General features: G+C 40.9%; 1 protein-coding gene across 5 annotated transcripts in view; it reads left to right on the forward strand.

Moving 5' to 3' along the window:
• kcnip4a (potassium voltage-gated channel interacting protein 4a) overlaps positions 1-19,887 on the forward strand; it is a 130,311-nt gene that overhangs the window by 60,388 nt on the left and 50,036 nt on the right. Inside the window, exon 1 of one of the 5 annotated variants that reach the window (XM_069170230.1) lies at positions 11,898-12,341. The exons of the other annotated variants lie outside the window; for them this stretch is intronic. Coding sequence (XP_069026331.1) covers positions 12,284-12,341 — 58 coding nt within the window. The 5' untranslated portion in view covers positions 11,898-12,283. Of the gene's footprint in view, positions 1-11,897; positions 12,342-19,887 lie in introns of those variants that run through there. 5 annotated transcript variants of the gene reach the window in all.

Raw genomic sequence — 19,887 nt, forward strand, 5'->3', positions numbered from 1 at the left:
CTGCTACGCTCTCTCCAAACAGTTTAATTCGACCGGTATCAGGACCACTGACACCGCTGTCCCTCAGTCCCGTCCTTATTCCTGCTCTTCTGAACTCAGACGGGCACTTTCTTCCTGTGTAAACCCTGCTTGGTTCCTCTGCCTCTGGTCATTCCTTGAGAGCTGAGAAGATGATGGGCTGTGAGTTTAGGCCGCAGTAAGGGCTCATAGACTGATGTGTGTCCTTCACTAGATGGATGACACGGTGCAGCGGCCCCTAACTGCATTAAAAGTGCCCCATTCCACCATTTCTCTCTTCCCCAGAGCGCAGACAAACCTGAGTGGAAAACTCACCTTGGATCGATGTGTATATGTGTGCGAGAGGGTGTTCTTCGACGTCAGTGTGTGCGTATTTGAAAGGGTTCCACTCTGTCATCTGGAAATTCCCCGAACTAAATTGTACTGTGCCCTGAAAATGGATGTATTAACACTTGAGTAGTGTTCGTTTGCACCACTGTGACGAATGCATGGTAAACAGTGCTGGCTGCAGTTTCAGGTGGCGTCACATTAAAACTGCACTTGTAAACATGCAGTGTGGGTTCCAATAACTGAGCCAGGCAAACGGCGTAATTGAAGTTAGCTGCATTATTGCAGAGAAGCTGGCTGGTTTCCAAACAACACTGTGTTCTGAGTTAAAGCTGAAACCTTGAAAAACCTGCTGCTGAGCACTCAAGTGAGTGCAGAAATGCTGGAATGTATTCACTTGCAATGTTTGTCATATACGGTTGGTGGGTGGAAGCAGAGGAGGCGCACAGTGAATGTGAAGGACAGTACACTAAAGGATAGCCCGAAGTGTGTGTGTGTGTGTGTTGCATTAATAATAATAGGCAGACCACATGACTGCATCAGCCTGACAAGTATCAGCGAAAGGGAGTTTGACAGGGAGAGAAAGGCGAAGCTGACGCCATGAATTAATTATTGGACAATGTGCTCCTGAGCTGATACTTTTAAAAAGGGTCCCAAACGCAGGAGCAACACATCAAGATTCAAAGAGACGCAAAACGTCTGCGTCACTTGTCGTCACTTTTTTTTTGTCTCTTTACATCTCTTTGTAGTTTTTCTGCGTCTCTTTGTTGTCTTTCTCTCTCTGTGATATCGAGCAGAAACAGAAATCTCTTTTTGTATTTCAAGGAAATATCACTGTAGCTCGAGATGGCTGCAACTGTGAAGGAAAAAATAAAAACAAATACTAGACTGGATTTGGATGGAAGATATTCGATATAAAAAAAAATATATAAAAAATAATAGTACTTTCCACTGAGCTTTGTGACTTTCTAAACATCATTGATTTCAAATCAAGATTCTATCTGAGGGGCAATGTGACTCCTGGTCCTGTGCTCAGCAGGCCTGCCCTATCCATGGTTGACTCACACGTATTGGCATTTCTTGTAATTTCTATAAGTGGCCTAAGCACATGCTCCCTCACATCTGCATATGGATTATCAATGAGCTGTGACTGCATCACTTGACACAAGACAGGCCTAACTCATAACATTACATTCAGAGCCGCAGCTGCTGGCCTCAATATGGCACAACGGCGTCCGCCGAACTGATCCATTTGATTTGTGTACCATCTATCAGAATCCCCGAGGGAAGAGCTCCGTGTTTTCTGTTCACCTTACATTGAACTGAAACGTCTCGGGAAGCAGTTCCCCCCCGGAGGTCAGTATTTATCATGCAATGCATAATTCAAGCGAACATTTCTGCCAGTCAACTTAACTTCATGTCATTTTTATGAGCGGGAACTCAACCTAGTTCTGTCGGGTGCACCACAGACGAGCTGCTTCTGGAAATGGCGTCGGTGGGGTGAAAGGTCAGCGGCTGTGGTATTATGGAGGTGGATTTAAAGGTTAGAAGGAGTTATCTCGACTTTGAGGTGGACAGGAAATGTAGAGGTCAGTTGCAGATGAGAGAAACTGTGTGCACACCAGCAGTTACACAGCAGAGGATTGCTGTGTGATTAATTCATAGATCGGTGCCCTCAAAGATATACAGCGTAAATGCTTGTATAACCCTCACATAAGTGGTTTACCTACTGTATCATCTTTCACACCATAAGTGTTTATGTAGTGTTGTAAATAAATAAAGCAGAAGGAAAAGTACTTTGATCATTGCCTGAAAAGTTATGCGTCCTTTTCTCTACATTTTATCCTCTACACTTATGACATCTTAACTTCGAGCTGTCCCTTTTTATTTTTCCACGAAACAAGAGATGAAAAAAAAAAAAGGAATTTATTCCTAATCATACATTGTTCTTCAACTGGTTTCAACTTCTCATTTTGATACCGAGTAAAATATTCAAGATTCCATGTTTGTATGGCTCTACTGTTCTGTCAAATTAAAATATTCAACATATATATTATTATATATTATATTATAATTACATATACAATAATTCTTCCTCTTACAGCATGTAAATATGATTCAAATGAAGGGAACATCACTGCAGCTGGGTATCGCACCTCGCCACGTACTGTTTTTCAGGACATACTCGGCCTTAAACATAACTTCATCACTGGTGAGACAGTGTATTTGGTAGAGAAGCAACCGCCTCAGCAAGTTCAGAGACACCAACAGCATTGATCACAGCCTTGTTCCCCATTGTTGGTGTGAAGCGTGTGCAACTGAATTCGACTGAGAGGATATGCCCTGAGCTGGAGCATCCACTCAGAAGACACTGACTGTTCAGCCCTTCTCTCTGTTGTTGCAGAGTCGGCACGTTACTGCAGTAACAACAGATCATTAAGGCATTAGGAACTCATGAAGCTGGACATTTTGGTGGTACAGTCATCCAGCAAACAGAAATATACTCTCGTCATGGGCCCCTGCTTGAAAGTGCACGCCTTAGTAAAGTGAACATTGTGTGTGAGGTTGGTTTCAGACGGTCTAGTAGATTGTACATATTGATTGGCTTCTAGTTTCAGATCAAAGATGCAGAGAAAAGCCGATTCCACAGTTAGAATGAAAGTATTTTAATGGAAGCAAACTTTAGTGATTTGGAGAGGCATGAAACAAAGACCCACTCTAACATCCCCTCTCAATCCGCAAGGATTAATGACCAAAAGCTGTTGGCTTGACTTCAGCTTTTAAATTAGATAGTGCAAACATTTTTTCCAAGCAGTGCTCCTCTAATCTCATTTTGCACTGCTGCTATTCACATTCACAATCACTTGCCTGTCTACAGTCTATCAGATAAGACTGATAAAAAGAGTCAATCGACTGTTTCCACCAAACATCATCATCGCTTTTTTCTGAGCCTGTGAAAGTGAACTAGATGCTGGCATTACATGATGAAACTCATGCTGCAATTTCTCAGCTCTGACATGCAATATGGCCTCCGTGTAGGAAACATAAGAGAGTATAGATGATACGCGAGTGTTACCGTAGCTGCTGGCACGAATAGCATTTGGTTGCGGGCTACAGGTCCCTGTGGGAAGAAGGCTCACAACATGTCTCGACTTTTACCCGCAGAAAAGGGTTTCCCCTCCGCTCTCTGGTTTATTAACAGAGAGCGTGTGCTTGTCGGGCACCAGCAGTGTTGGCATCATTGACACGGTCAGTGTTTCACCTGTCATTGTTGGTGATGAGCTGTCATCAGAGCCAGCCTAATAGATTTTAGAGCCAGTTGATGAATGTGTGTTGCATGGCACTGTTTGTGACCCCGGCAAAGCCGATGGATGTTCAAGGTTGTTCATCCAAGGATACGCAGCTGCACCTCTCAGCTGACTTCATGAACTTCCCTTTAAATGATGAGGTAATGAAGAACAGGCAGACAAACCCACACAGGTCCAGCTCATACATGACATATTATAAAGAAACAAGGTCTAAAATGTGCTCTTTTCTTTGATTAGTTGGAATTTTTAACATTAAAACACATCTTTAATTATTTCAGTTCACTCAGGGGTTTGATTCCTAGTCTTACTTGGTCTTTATAGTAGATTTTGGTGGCTAATGGTAGCAAATTTTAGGTGAATATTACTGTGCTGCTCACATCACTGAGTCAGTCGTCACAATTGTCACTTAAGGCAAAAGTTAAATAGTGTCACTTCAAAGGGGGTAATGGGGCAATTTGGTGTTACTTCCCTCAGGAAACTTGTGAAACCACCATTGTGGATCCACAGAGGACATAATACAACTGTTCATACAGGCTGAATTGTGCTCAGTATGACAAGTAAACCAGTCATGATGTGTAAACTTGATGGAGTGCACTTTTAACTTTCTGGAGTCATGTTGTGACGTGAGCAGATCAGTTACTAAAATCAAGATGCCAGTCGTTATAAACCAGAATTAGTCTTGAATGTAAAAGTTTCCCACCAGTTGCTTTGCATAATGCCATGATACCATAATGCGTTTTCAATCAGAGAAAAAAAAGATGGATTTCATGCTTGCCGTTTTAAAGCCTCAATGCCGTGCTGCACTCGTGTTTTTACATCCTGTATAAATCCCTGCCCTCTCAGTTATGTGACTGAAACAGAGTGAGCTGATTAAACTGTGCATATTTAATACTATGCTTTAGAGCTCCGTGTAGTTTCTCATGCCGTAGACTCATCTGCTCCCCTGCGACCTCAAGCAGAACTCAATTGGCACAGATAGTGTTTCGGATGATAATGTACAGTATACAATATTGCTAAAATCAAGTGGCGTGATGGTTATTGCTGTTGGGGTTTAGGACCTCACCGATTCCAAAGGAGCATTAAATTGTGCTTTCATCTCGCATCTGAATCGCTTATTTAGCAATATGTGGGCCCCTGAGTACCAGTGGCACCGCATGTACCACGGCAGATTGTATTGGGTTGATCCTCGCATGAGTTTCATAGTTTTTTATTTGGAGATGAATCCGGTGTGAAGAGCTATGATTCAGCGTGAACACTGCTCATTACGCTGCTGTAATGCAATATCCGCTGCGTTAAGAGGTGATGAAGCGCATCGCTTAGAGAAAGTAAAAACACGGAATCTGGTGTCCTTGCAGCCATCTGTGCAGATTTGTCATTTGTTGCCGCTGAGGGAGAGTTTTAGTCCGGATAAGTTTTGGCTTGACCTGATACATTTGTAAATGGACTGCATAGAAAAGCGCCGCTGTTGCAGCTCTGTTGTAATTTGTTTTGGACACTTTTCCATGTCATACACGGCTCGATGAACACTGATGTGTAACCGTGGGCTCGGTGTCACACGGACAGCAGCTACATGTCAGCAGGTAATAAAAGAATGTGGCCTACAGGGTGCACAAAGGCAGCAGGTGGGGCTGCGCTAATGACGGATCGACTTGAGCGGGTGCCGCTGAGCCTCACGCCCAACTGTAACTGCTTGGCTGGCATCCATGTTGGACAGCTCCATATAACCACTGGTGCGGGATGTGTTGTTTGAAACCTGCAGTCAGACTGCGGTAAAGACAAGGCTTTTGTTTTGAACAGTTTCTCTGTAATACTCGGTTTGCTGGTTGCAGCAGGACAGCTTGATTAAAGTTATGACTCTGGCCGACTACTCTGCTTTTATTACTCCTTGAGGAAAGTTCTGTACTTGAATGCGTCATTAAAGGTAGTGCTGAGTCATGCTCTTCTTCTCTGTTTACAGTAAGCACTTGGAGAAAAGGGGAAAGAAAAAAAAGAGGGAAAAAAGTTAATAAATGCAAACAGCTTGCCAACGCTTCCTAATGATCTATTCTAGAAATCCCCAAACAACTGTGCTACCTCAATGGACAGAGATATTTTGTTGGCGAAGACGGTGCCAAACAAATAGTGTATTCACCGAGGTTCACTAAACGTTGGAGCGGCTGAGCTGCCGTGCTCGGCTCCGTCAGGCTTTTTTTGTTGGTTTTTTTGTGCCATCTGAAGCGATGTAACCTTTTCCCTGCACCATATTTGTGTATGATTGATGGCAGTTGGATGCGGTGCGCACCGTGAGGCCCGGTGCCCACTGATTCAGACCATCTGGGCAGGTAGTGCAGCCCGGTGTCACTGCAGCCTCACATTATGCTTCGACCAGTCTCAGGACGATAGTGGGATCGCTTTGCAGATGAAGGTGTAGTTGATGCTTTCATTGCCTTGCAGGAAAGATAAAGTGCTGAGTGTGCATATTCTAACAGGCATTTTTTACTGTAGCACAGTCGTGGCTTCTGTTGCTGTGTGTCCAAGCCGTCCCTCATGTATGACATTAACTGTACTGTTAAGATTGCATGTGCATAATCTGCTGTGCTTTGAAAATAAGCCTCATGACAACCTCCATAGAGCATTTTAATTGATCCCTAATTACAAACAGCAGGCAGATTCTGTCTAAAATGAGGGTGCTGGGTTTACCTCTGTCAACTGCTGCTTTACTGGTTTGGACAGTCTCTTTTTAGAGGTCGTGCTATGATCTGTTACTGCTTCTCTGCACATCCAGCCTTAATATTAACAAAAAAATATTCAACACAAAATAAGCCATTTTTCTGTTATACCAATGTACTGTAGCAGACAATCCATTTCCTGTATTGTTACTTACGATTTCCTTTTCTTATATTCGGAGTTAAAATTCACATTTTGTCTTGCGTTAATCACTGAAAGGTCTACCATTCTCCTGTCCTCTTTAAATTTAATTTCCTCTTCAAACGCTGCTGCTTTGCTTGTATTTCTGAAATATTTTTGGGGAAATGTGGCCGTAAAGCTCTGACTGCTGCTCGGCGTGTTCTCTCCTTACTCAAACTCTCAGCTGCCATCAAACAGACTGGATCATCGCTGCTTGCTGTGGGTTTATTTTACATTTAGTTTCTAACCCAAAGCCGACAGAGAATTCGAATGTATATTGGAAAAAGAGACATAGTTTGTATAAGAACGAGCTCTGACATATACAGTGTACTCTGGACAGACCGTGTGTTACGTCATGGAAAAGAAAGAAGGATGTCTGCTCTCTGTTATTTACATTGCTCTTTTTTTTGTCAAGAGCCCCTAATCTTTGTTATAAAGTCTATGATGCATGTACTGTGTGGTTGTTTAATGGCCCGAGTTTTTTTGATCTGAATACTGTTTAGATAGGAGAACTGCAATCACAGCACGCATGCTTTCAGCTCGATAACATGGCATTGTTGTAAAGTAAATAGCACAAACGAAGATACCTCTCCCAGATATGTATGTGGACAGTCAGAGGGCTGTTTGTGTGCTACTTTTCTTTTTCAAGATCAATTGTGCCCTCTACTGTACAAAGTATGGAAGTGGACTTTTATTTCTTAACAAATAACTTTCTTTTATTTATCTTGCATACAAGGCTTCAAATTGATCCACAGTGATGCGAGATAATGAAATGAAAAGCTGTATTTTGTCTTGTTGAAAAAAAAAAAGTTGGCCACAATTTTGAAAACAGCTTTATATCAATGTTTTTTTTGCATCCAGTGGAGAGGGCTGTACAAGAACGGGCACATCCATTCGTTTCATTGATTAGATGTCGGCTCTCTTGTTTGCATGTGTCAATAGCACTGATGAATAATTAGGAAAGAAAGTAACGTATGTCTTTGTGTAGTAAAAGAAGCTTGCAGCACTTGAGCTGTAAAATACTGTGAAAAATCCTTTTTTATGTTTGTCCTGTCTGTGAGATTAACATGGAAGTCAGCATTGCTTAGAGAAATGTGCATACTTTGTCACTCTTGCAAAGGATAACAACGATGCATGTACTTATACTCTTTTGCTGCCACGTAGTGGACAACATGAATACTGCTCTTTTAGAGATGAAATTAAGGATGCCTGTGAAGTAACTCAGCCATGTGAAAAACAAATGCAAGGTTTACATTAAGCCAACAACAACATAGAAAAACTATGGATATATTTTCCATATTAAATATATCTTTTTAAAATAAGTGCGTTTTTGAGGGTTTTTTTTCCTTTCTATACTCCGTACAGCTAATAGAAATCTCACAAATAGGAAAAACCCTCATAAGCACATTGTTATACAGGATGAGCCAGAAATGTGTTTCGATTCAACATAGAATAAACACTATAAACTCTGATCAGTTTAGTTAGATAAACAAGCAATGGAGAGCCACGAGGGATTTTCCTAAGAATCAGCCTTCAACTTTCCACCACACAAACATTGTGCTTGAGAAGTTGGAACCAGCAAATATTTGACATCTTTGCTTCATAAATTTGAATTATAATTTTGTTGACAGATTCAAGTGCAGAAATGAGTCTCAATTTTCTTGTGCCACATCATCCTCAGCTACTTTAGAATTCACATGATCCTAATTAATCACCTATAAAGTCAGTGGTTTGTGATGTTTTCAGTACAGCTAGAGAAAACAACCAATATGCATAAATTAATATTTCTTGTTGATTATTTTCTAAATGTGTTTGATCGGTCATAAGTTTGACTGTGACAGTTGATGCACTGGAAATACTGCATACTGTCAATAACAAAGGATTTGAATCAACCAAACACAAAATGTCCATGAAGAGGAGTGCAACATTCAAACATACATCAGCAGTGCCATTTCCACTTTAAACTTGCGCAAAGTAATGCTGCCTTTCTCTCTTTGAGCACATGGTCATTTTGTTTGAATAAACTTTAATGTAACTGTCACTGAACAAAGACTGCATTGGTTTCATGCTTATTTTATGCGTGACTCGTACATTGTGAGCAGAGAAGTTGCTGGTTTCCGCCACGCAGGTTAGATTAAAACATGTAGTGGGAGTGAGCACATCGTACAGTTCACAGAATCGCAGTGACTGCCTTAAAAGCTGACTGGGATGCCGATAGACAAGCTGATGCACGTGGAACTGCCACTCTACAAATTGTTGTTCTCGCAGTGAGCCCGTACACTTCTGCTTCACAGTTGCATACAGGGGCGTTTGTTTCCCAGCATCGTGTTGTTGTCCACAGTTTATCCTACCGGTAAGAAAGTCAACAAAGGCATTATGAAAGCAGAAGAGCTGTGAACTTTTTTTTAGGTTTTAAAGGTGAAATTCACTCAAGTTCAAAAGAATAACCGTTGTTATGTCTTACACAAACCTTCCGTTTTGGTCTTCACCTGGAGCTCCCTGTGTGCACATCCACTTGTCTGATTCATCGCTCTCATCATGATTCCACCGCTGTTCACAAGCTTCCTGCGGCTATGGCTCAACTACATTTCCGTTTGCCTTTGCATGTTGTTAGTTCAAACGACAGTGGGGGGGAACCACCTGCATATAGCTCCCCAGTCTGTCTGAGTCACAAACACCTCCAGATGAACAGAATCTCTTTTAATGAAGTGCTGTCTATGACATCAGATTGATCAGCAGGAAAAAAGAAAAAAAAAACAGGGGCAAGAAAGGGTATTGTGGGCTGGAAGAAAAATAGGCATGAAGCCCAGCACTTCAGATAATGGACCGACATGTGAAGTTATAGCTGGTCTGTGGGCGGCAGAGCTCCTACACACTTGAGATATACAAGTATTTACTTTTCCAAGTAATGCGATGTTTACATGACGTGTTGTGTCCTTGAAATGATCAGACCTAAATGTTATTAATGATCTCTGTGTGACTTTATTTCAAGTATCAAGCACTTGTGCCGCCTTTGCAATTTCTTTCTCCAAACCCGTACAGTTAATCAGATTGTTTTTAGATTGTTTTCCTCAAGTGGTGTGGAGTAAGCCTCCGTGTGTGTGCGGAGAGGATTTACCCCAGAGACATTTTGATTATTCCGTCCTATTCTCTGGAGTGTCTAATTTAATGAAGCGTCATTACGGCTCCGACATAATTAGAAGACCCTTTGAAAAGCCACGCTCAGCTGATTTGACCTGATCTTCAAACTGGGGCTCCAGCTGAAGGGTTCCTATCAAGTGACTGTGCTTTTGACCCTTTCTCAGAGTGCCACTTAGGTTTAGTCAAAATCAATTCAACCGTGATTTCGAGCCTCCGTAAACATATGTAGATACACATGCTTGGATATAAACATTTACTGTTTACTATGTTGTTCTGCTGATTCTTACACTCACAATATTTAGCTGTCGAACAAGGTAATGGGACATGTGGACAACATAACGTTGGCACTGATTTTTAATCAGTAGCTCTTTAAACTACAGCATCATTGAGGACCACATCTTCTGAGCTCAGTTTTCTTAAAACATCTGCACTTATAGACACTTTTATAACTATAAAAAAAAACTGCATCTGCAAGTAATACCTCTGTGGTGAATGTTTGCAATTATAACATATTCAAATTTTGTTCAATGGCATGTTTTGTTTGTCGAGAAATGACAGAAAAGTCCCCATATTGGTCATTATTAAAACCCAAAGAAAAGACTAATAAGCATTTAGTGAGTGCTGTGTTTATCTGATCAGGTGGATGAAAGGTTCATGTTTTATCAGCCTAAATGAAGGCAATAACAGTTAACCTGCTCAAAATTACATCAATAAAAGAGACATTGGTGTCCAAATAGCATAAAGTACATGGCGTATGCTTGAACAGTTAAAAAGTAGTATAGTTTGAATCAATTGCTAATAAATGTTCAATAGAAACGGTTGCTCCCTAATGTTGTTTTGCCATAGTAAGGGCTATTTTCAAGGTTAAGGGTAGTATTATAATGCAGGTGTCATGCTGAAGTAATTGCACCCGTGGTTGGTCAGACTCCTTTACAGGAACCTAATTACAAAAGAAATAGGGAGCACATTGGTAATTTAAAGTTCCTTGACCTTCAGAAAGGCTGCGGCCACCTCTTTGTGTGAGTGTGTGTTTCTTTTTCTAAAGCTTACATATAGATCTACAGTTTGGCGAGCCTGCACCCACAGTCAGAGTCAGTTCACTGATGCTGGTAAACTTTGTCATTTCAGTGTTACCTTACCTTCATTCTGACAGCTGCAGGAGGCCTCGGAGCGACAAAGAACACGCAGCCGCCAGGAAGCAGGTTAATGGAGTAGGTGCAAATTGGTACTTGATTGCAGTGGTTGGCTTTTCCGTTTCTCAGTTGGACTGGCATCGCAGTTCATGAAATGAATTGCGCGTGGGTGGCATGGGGAGCGGAAGCATTTGTCTTTGTATTTTCCTCTTTTGTTGTGTCACGTCAGGCGAGCGTCTCTGTGGTAGTTTTCTCAGCAAAAGCATGAGAATAGCAGAGATGTGGGCTTCAACGTGATTCTGACCTGTAGACCTTCCCTGTAATCCTGAAGAACCTCAAAGTCAGCTGGAGTCCACTGAATAAGCGGCTGCAGGATGAGCTCTGAAGAGGCAATCATGCAGTGTAGAAAGGCATGGGAAATAAGTTTCTTATGGAAGCAGGAGATTTTTGACTGCGGTTATGAATACTGAATCAGTACTCCCATCAGAACCTATTCTTTCTTACATAAATATAGTGTCGTTGAATTTTTGGAGGGTTCTCTTGATTTCTGTACGCTACTCACAAGATTGTCGGCATTGATGTTGTAAATCAGATTTAATTGGTTTTAGTTCAACTAAGATATAATTTAAGACCTTCGCAGAAAGCCTGTTGTGAAATAAATAGGAGTGATTTCATTTCAGTTATCATCCAGTGATTTGAAGGCTTTTTTTTCCATTGCAGTGGATGGATCAAATGCTGTTGCTATTACCACAGCAGTGTTCCTGGTGTGCCATTAATCTGTTTATAAAATGACTTGTCATCATTACCAGGCAGAAGAGACACTCGCAGGTGATTGCTTGTACGTCATTTAAATATGTAAACGAGCCACTGGTTGTCGGCTCTTTCTGACTCGGTGCCATGGACACAGCGTGATTTTCTCCTCCCGTTCCCAGCAGGAGATGTAGTTAAAAATCAGCCAGTAAGGAAAAATGTTATCTCCAGCATGAGCTCTCTCGCCTTCCTCCAGTTTGTCCCTCCCCGCGAGAGGAGATCTGTTGAAAAGAGCGTCAGTACCACACTCCACAGCGTGTTACTGGCTTTCTTTCCGAGCGCTCAATCAATCTAGGTGCTCAACTGGTACGAAGTAGCTGTTGCAGAGCAGAGATTATCCAGCGGGCTCTCACTTCAGAGTGTGAAAACGAGAGAAAGAGGGCTGCAGTGTGTGCGCGTCAAAATTCAAAACTCCACAGAGGCACGCACGTTTCACTCCCACTCCTCTCCTATTGCTCGACATGCAGCCCACCTAACCAGGGTGAATATAAAGGACAAGTTTGGACCGGGGACTTTATTTTTCATGTGAGGATCCCAGCATCTCTTTGTGGGTCTTCCCCCCCCCCGTTTTCACTCTCAAGCCACCCAAGTGTGGGAGTGAAAGTGTGTGAAATCTAGCAGTACTTCCAGATCACTAGGCGAGAAAGTCTGGAGGGCATCATGGGAGCTTTAATGGTCATCTTCTCCGTTCAGCCAAAACAAAGACGCAAGAGGACAGGTAGGCAAGACGAGACAATTTAATCTTTAATCTGAGCTGTTAACTGATAACCAAAAAAACAGAAGATTTATTTCACTCTGTTATATTTCAACCAGATAATTAGTTGTAATGCATTTACGAGTCCTGTGCATCATTCTCTGTGTGTGTGTTTTGGACTTGGGCATTCAGAAAGTTCTCCATTAATCCTCTGTTTTCTCTTTAATCCCATCTGGGTTCATGTTGCCACACCAGCAGTCCATGAAATTGACTTGAAATCGGCCACGTTTTGGGAAACATTTCGGGCTGAACTCCACAAACTTGCCTGACTTTTTCCATTTGCTCTTCCCAATATTGATTTTCCAGTGACAGCACACGTGCAGCATACCGCACCGACTCGTCACTGCTTGTCACTGTAACAAAAGACAAGAAAGCCCCGTCTTTCTGAAAGAACAATGAAATATTTAGTGGGTGGCCAGCGGACAATAACTGTCAGAGGTTATATTTAGTGGTGTGGTGGGAGAGAGACAGAACAGATGACATGTAAAGTACAGTAAGTCATATTTCATGCGGGTATTGTTGGAGAGCTTGAAAGCAAAATGAATGAGGGGCTCTTTGTAACTCGCTCGGGCAATAGATCACAGAGCAGGCAGTCATGTGCACTATAAGCACATTTCATGGAGACCTAGAAAGGAGAACACGGGATCCAGATACACACAGTCTTTGTGCATGCGATGTTCCTAATTGTTGGGCTTATGTACACCGTATTTAAAGTGTAGCTGATATCCAAACTAATATGGAGGAGATATATTTTGAAATCGATTCGTTTTTCCAGCGTCGGTTAGTTGGTGGTTGATGATGGTGGTTTGCATTCTTACTGTCACTCTGCCTGTTAAGATTTACACTTCAAAATTGAAAGTAATTTTTTAAAACAGGGGGTTCATTGTTTTAAATGGAGGCAGATTAAAAACTGGCTTTATCCTGGCGACGTTCAATTTGTCCAGCTAAAATCAGAGTCGTTCCTATTTTCCCGGGCTCTTATGTTCCCATGGCCTGAATGCTGCCCAGCTTCATGTTGGCTTCATATGACATGAGCCACTGTGGGTAAGGGTTGAACTGGGTAACCTCGATAAACTTCCCTAAAATGAGTTGTAGCAAGCTAACTACTAGGACAACATTAGTTTCATGAGTTGGCGGACAACACTTTCTTCGACTTCTTTTTAAGGGTTTCACTGTAAAAGGGATGTTCAATGTGCACTTGATGGCTACATACAGCACATGACATCCTGCTAAAAGCGGAGATTAAAAGCTGCGTGCTCCACTCAAAAAGTCAATGTCCTCGCCACATTTAAGAGAAGACGTGGACACGTTTGTACTGCAGCGTGGCGCGAGATGAGGCCAACGCAAGAACATAACCAGGCATGGAGACATCTTCACTATCATAAACAGGGGGGCCTTTTAAAGAAAGCCTTGGTTATGTCACTGCTGTCATTTGTTAGCCTGGCATGTTTATGATTCCATCTTACGTTAGAGCAGATCTTGCGCGTTTGATTTTTAAAAGCTAAATAAAAAGCTCTTATCCAAAAGATATCCACCATGTTCATACTTTTTTTTTTTTGAACCAAGTTTATTATTTACAGCTCCACGAACATGATGGGCATGTAGCGAAGGTCGACAGGTGTCCTTCTGACGGATGCTCACTTGTGATCAATGTTTAGGGAGGTGTTTATTCAGTTGTTTAACGTATTATTTAGCTGCAGTTGAATCGACAGTTAAAGTAACTATCAAACGTTTGCTTTCGTTGACAAATATAACTATTTGCAGCTCTTCTCTGATTTGTGTCATTGTAAGGTGAATATCTTAGAATTTTGTATTTATGGTCATAAAACAAAACCAAAAAAAAAAACCTAAAATATTGGCACCACCTTGTCGTCTGCTCGACAAAACGCTTGAAGAAGATATCCCTTTATTTGTTTTGTCCTAAATCCATCGCAAAACAGTTTGTTCTGAAATTGTAACTATTTTTTTTGAAGTCGTGTCACGTACTGATTCGTACCGTGTAAGGCTCTTTATGTGAGGACAGAATAATAAAACATGCGCTGTCTGAGAGACCTTAGTGCCACTCCACTACCCACTATAATGCTTTCCATTAGTTTTCATAGCTGCGCTCATCTACATGACAAGAGACGATGGAACAGTAAGCACCCATAGAAACTTTGGCCTACAGCTCCCTCTCGAGCTCCCATGCCCCCCTCCCCCCTCCCCCGGCCCCCGCATCGAGTGCGATCACAGACGTGGTTTTATTCAGTCGTGTTTGGCCTTGTGTTTTCTGTCGTTTTAAATGTTTTGCCTGTTTGTGTTGCCGGGAGTTGCTGCGCGTAGAGTTTGTGGAGGAGCGAGCGAGCGAGCTGCACTCAGATGTCGAGCTGCTCCAATGGAAACGCAGTAAAACATTAGCATCAGCGACCGCAATGAAATTTGATCAACTGTCTGAACTAGTTAGCATTTTTTGTTTTTGGATGATAATAATTTTAACTGAGTTAAGATGCACGCTGAGCTTTGTTTTCTTGTGCTAATTCCGTGTGACATGAACACGAGGGGTAATGGAGACGTCCAGTATGCTGCTTGGAGCTGGCCCCCTTTCCTTCCAGGCCTTCTGGTGTTTACAGAACTGAGTGGAGACTCTGGCTGACCACAGGGAGAGCAGCTGTCATTTTTGGGGGTAGCCTCGCCACCAAATCGCCATGTGCACTCGCAGCCCAATCTGATCATACGAAAAACAAGGCATTTTCTGTTGAAACATAAACCCCGGGAGCTCGCAACGATCATGACACAATCTCTGAGCTTCTGCCGAGCATTATGGCCACAAAGAATATTATTTAAACAAACAGCAAACAACACTGCTTGACAAAGATTTAGTCACAAGCACAAAATAACTTGTTTTTTTTTTATGCATTTTGAACACTGAATCAAAGTAGGTTTTCAAAATGTCTCTACCCCCATAATTAATTTTTTTTTTTTTGCTCCAGTATTATTATATTGATATTGAAACGCAAAGCCAAGGAAAAGTGAAGCCCCAAAGTGTTGGCAGACTATTGCTGCACACTAAAGAGGAATGTTTGTGAGATCAAATATTTGCATAATCATATGCTTGTACATTTTGGTCGCAGGTTTGCACTTATTTTAAGTGTAACTGCAACCTTTCATGCGAGTAAGCACTCTCCCGTACTCCTAAAAGCATGGCTCATTGAAAGAATTTTGAAACACGCATTCATCGCACTATTAGACAACAAAGTCCTATAAGGTCCGGCTATTTTACTTCGTGGTACAAAAAGAGGAAGGGAGCGCACATTTTTTTTTTGCTCGGTGTAATTATTACTGTAAACATGGGCTGTATGCCTGAATCACTTTGAACTCTCTTTTTTTTTTCCTCAGCCATCTGCCACATGCACCGCTCTTCACTGAACTACTTATCTTCAGAAGTGGACGCCACAGTGCGACAGAGATTTGAGAGAACCTTTAGTATTCACATAGTTCTTTGGCACTCATCTCGCTGCAAGTACAAGTCCATTGATCCATATCGCAGTATTAACTACCAGCCAATGAGAAGTCCCCTACGGACTGTGGTAACTTCCCAGTGGTTATTATTGTAGGATACATGATGTTCAGAGCTTAATTGTCTCTTTATGAATAACTGCAATGACTCCAGTGTCTTCCACTGTCTAATATGATCCTGATCTTGATGAATCTATAGACTCTGATGGGAAAACATCTGAGTGAAATTGGTTTCTCCTTCCAACAATTGGAAAACATCATTGATTTTTATTGAGCCACACGGCATGTAAAAGACATCACATATTCTGTAATATGTAACAAAAGGCTATTGTTACATGAGGAAATGAGGAGGGGTCAGCTATGCAACTTCTGCTTCTCTTTGGAGTCTATGAGCAGCATGTAATCCGAGTCCTTTTCAAAGTCACTGTGTCATTATACTGCGTCGGTTTCTCTGTTCTCTAAATTAGCATTTAAATTGAAACGCAAAGCCACATCAGTTGGCTTTGGGCTGTGATCTTGTTTGGATTTCCAACCATGGCACGGCACTCAGTGCAGCAGTGTGTTGGCTGAAATGAATCACTCTGTTCCCACAGGGCACGGTGACCAGGATTAAGAGGGTTCACTTAGAATTGGATTAATGACCAGCATCCTGCTCAGAGAAGCTCCGCAGGTGCAGAAAAGTGAGCTTTGCTGCGCACGGGCAGTGAAGTGGTTCAGGCCTGGGACACACTGCCAGCATGGCGGGTGTGTGTGTGCGTGTGTGTGTGTGTGTGTGTGTGTGTGTGTGTGTGTGTGTGTGTGTGCGTGTGTGTGTCCGTCCGTGTCCACGCTGCCAGCGTGTCTGCTAGTTTGAGTTTCTCTGATAATGGCCATCAGTAATCATGACTGAGTGAAGATTTGGAACCAAAAAGCAGTCCTGGATTTTTGTTTTCCCCCTCGGTCAGAGGAAGAATCACAGACACAAGACAGACGGAGAGATAGAGAGAGAGAGAAAAACACCTCCCTTCACTCGTTAAATTATTGATTTAACATAATTACAGCCTACACTGGGTTTCTGCTATGATTATATAGTACACATTTGATTACAGATCTTTTCCCGGTCTGTTTTTTTTTTTGTGTGTTTTTTTTCTGGAAACCACGCAAAAAAAAAAGAGACAAAGCACTTATTGTCCAGACGACGTGCCTCGTACAGGTTGTGTGGCGATTGCAGATCATCTTGATTTTCTTTTCATGTAATGTCTCGCGGCCGTGGCATGCTATCTGTTTTTCACATGATGCGTGAAGTTTCCAGGAAAACGGTGGGTCGTAGCAGAGCATGCTGCCACCTGTAGGGCAACCACGTGTACTTATGTCACCTCGGGTGCGTTGCCAGTTCGATTAACACTTCATTCCTCGGCATAACACAGACAGTTTAGATCCGTAAAACTTTGTACTGTGTTCAATGTAATTTCCATATGATATTTTATATGAACAATATTTCGTAAGAATGTACTAAGGCAATGGTCGTACATAGATTCATAGTCCAAAATGTTTAATTGTTAGAAGTATGGTCAGCATTATAGTTTTCCCAAAAACCAAGCGACACAAGAAACAGAAAGCATTTTAGGTTTAGGGTTAGGTTTAGGTTAGGTTAGGTTAGGTAGTTACTTTATTAATCCCCGAGGGGAATTTTTTTTCGCTACAGCAGCATACAGAAGCAATAAGATAATAATAGAACAATAGAAAAGCAATAAAATAGCAGTAAAATAGCAGTAAAAATATAAAATATAAAATGCACAGTATATACAGTATATACAGTGCAGTATATATCTATATATATTATATACAAACAACCAAGAAACACAGTCAACAGTATTATTGTTATGTGATGTATTTTGCCAGAGGTGAGTTATTGTACAGTCTAACTTTATTGTACAGTCTAATTTAGTTGAACTGAGGCTCGGTGTTAACTAATAGTCACCTGGTGACGGGAAGATGAGATCATTTGGCAGAAAAGGGTGAGTTGCTTCACACAGTCAGCACTGAATTAATTAAAGACAGGCATCAAATTCAACTCGCAGTGTAATCCAAACCTCCTGTCTGTGACAACAAATCAAAATGGGAAACCAAATCTTAAACACCCAAATCAGTCAGTTACAATATCCTTATATATATATATATATATATATATATATATATATATATATATATATATATATATATATATAAACCACTCCTTAAATCAGACTATACAGAATTATGTTTGTGAAAATTTAAACAATTGAAAAAAAGACTTTTCAAATATAAACTGAGACAAACCATATATAAGGGTTTTCTTATTGATTGAAATGGTTGATGCGGTAGACTCACTCCAAATCTCATATACAGTCTTGGAATATGTCCATATGTTTGCAGAATAGCAAATGATACAGCTAATTATGAAGACAAGGATAATGTCCTCAATTACTATGAATAGTACATGAATTAAATCTAATATCTAATGTTACAAAAAGTATCCTGTCGGTTTTTAGGTACATTTTTAATGAAATTGTGCGGAGGATATTTTAACGTATTTCATTGTATTTACAGTATAATTAGGGCTTTTGCCTTGTTGATTCTTGCTTTGTCCACTTGATGGCAGCAGAGCCAAAGAAACCGGCTTCTTGCAGACAAGAAAAGCTCAGTTCTGATGATTCAGAACAACAAAGCCTGTTAGTTTGGCATTGGTGAAAACCTCTGAAGCTGTGAAAGTGACAACTCATACAGACAGTTCATCTTCTGTTGACTTGTGTTTGGTCATTTGTGGAAATCCAAAAAGTGATTAAATCCTGCTGAACACCTAACAAATCAATTCCATGGAAGCTTTTCTTGGATTATTTAGTTAAATCTTATTTTTTAACTAAGATTTCATTGTTAATCTCAGACTGTAGCAGGATCCACTTTTTTATTAGCTTGTGTTGTCTTACCAAACAAAAAAATCTCACGGCACACATTTGACAGCAAACTCATTGTACTGCGATCTATTACTGTGAATTTAACACGATCCATATCACATTAATTTGCAATTAACCATATTGTTTGAAGGTTACAGGCCACCGGGGTCGTCCTGTGTAATTTCTTCCAACAAATGGGAGACATTAATTTGTTTTAATGCCACGTTGCAGCACTAGTTTGTCTACAGATGGGAATTCAATTGTAACTTAATTTAACGTGAGTAAACAGTGTCTTCCTTCCATTGTGTTTACTTTAAGAGGACGTTTTATCCGCAGGTCCATTAATCACAGCTGCAATCGCTTTGATTTAAATCAGCCTAAATATAGGATCTTCAGATGCTAAACATGCTGTAGATCGGTATAGGACATGATTTGCATTTTATAACTTGCTTCCACTGACAATTGAAATCGAATTGAAAATCAGAGGAGCAAATTATGTAAAGAAAAGAACTATTTTCAACTGGTTAATGATTTCCCTTCGTCCGTCGTGTTGAATACAACATTGGAAGGGTACTGTGTGGGTATCTGGTAGAATATTATCTGGGGGGGGGTTGGAGTACATTAATTAGTCAAATATATGAAAGAGTATGGTTGGCAATATTTGATTTTGGTATTGTTGTCAACAAATTCAACGAAAAAGACAAAACCAATCATAATCACAAGCCCAATAGCCTACTTTTTGTTACCTATCATGTCTTAGTTTCAGTCCTACAATTGTTCCGAGTGAAGATGTATATCTTTATGAATGGCAGATGAATTTGATTTTCATTTTAAAAAAAAAGTTCATGGTTTGATAAATCAGCTCTATACTTTAGTTTTTAGTAAATGTTACTCAAACTGAAGTAAATTGTGTTTTTGTTGGAGACTTTTTTTCTGCTGTAATTAAATTCACATTTCGTTCTCTTGTGAGTATTTACAGCAGTAGGATGAGTCAAAGAGACTGAGAAGGGAAAAAAAAAAAAAACCAGCAGTGCCCATGGTCATGGTGTTGAAGAAGGAACACGTTACCCAGCGCATTCATGAGTCATTTATGTAGTTTTTGG

This window comes from Embiotoca jacksoni, unplaced genomic scaffold, assembly GCF_022577435.1.
Source record: "Embiotoca jacksoni isolate LCO1_2020_lvr unplaced genomic scaffold, fEmbJac1.0.p SCAF_49, whole genome shotgun sequence".
Classification (NCBI taxonomy): domain Eukaryota; kingdom Metazoa; phylum Chordata; class Actinopteri; family Embiotocidae; genus Embiotoca; species Embiotoca jacksoni.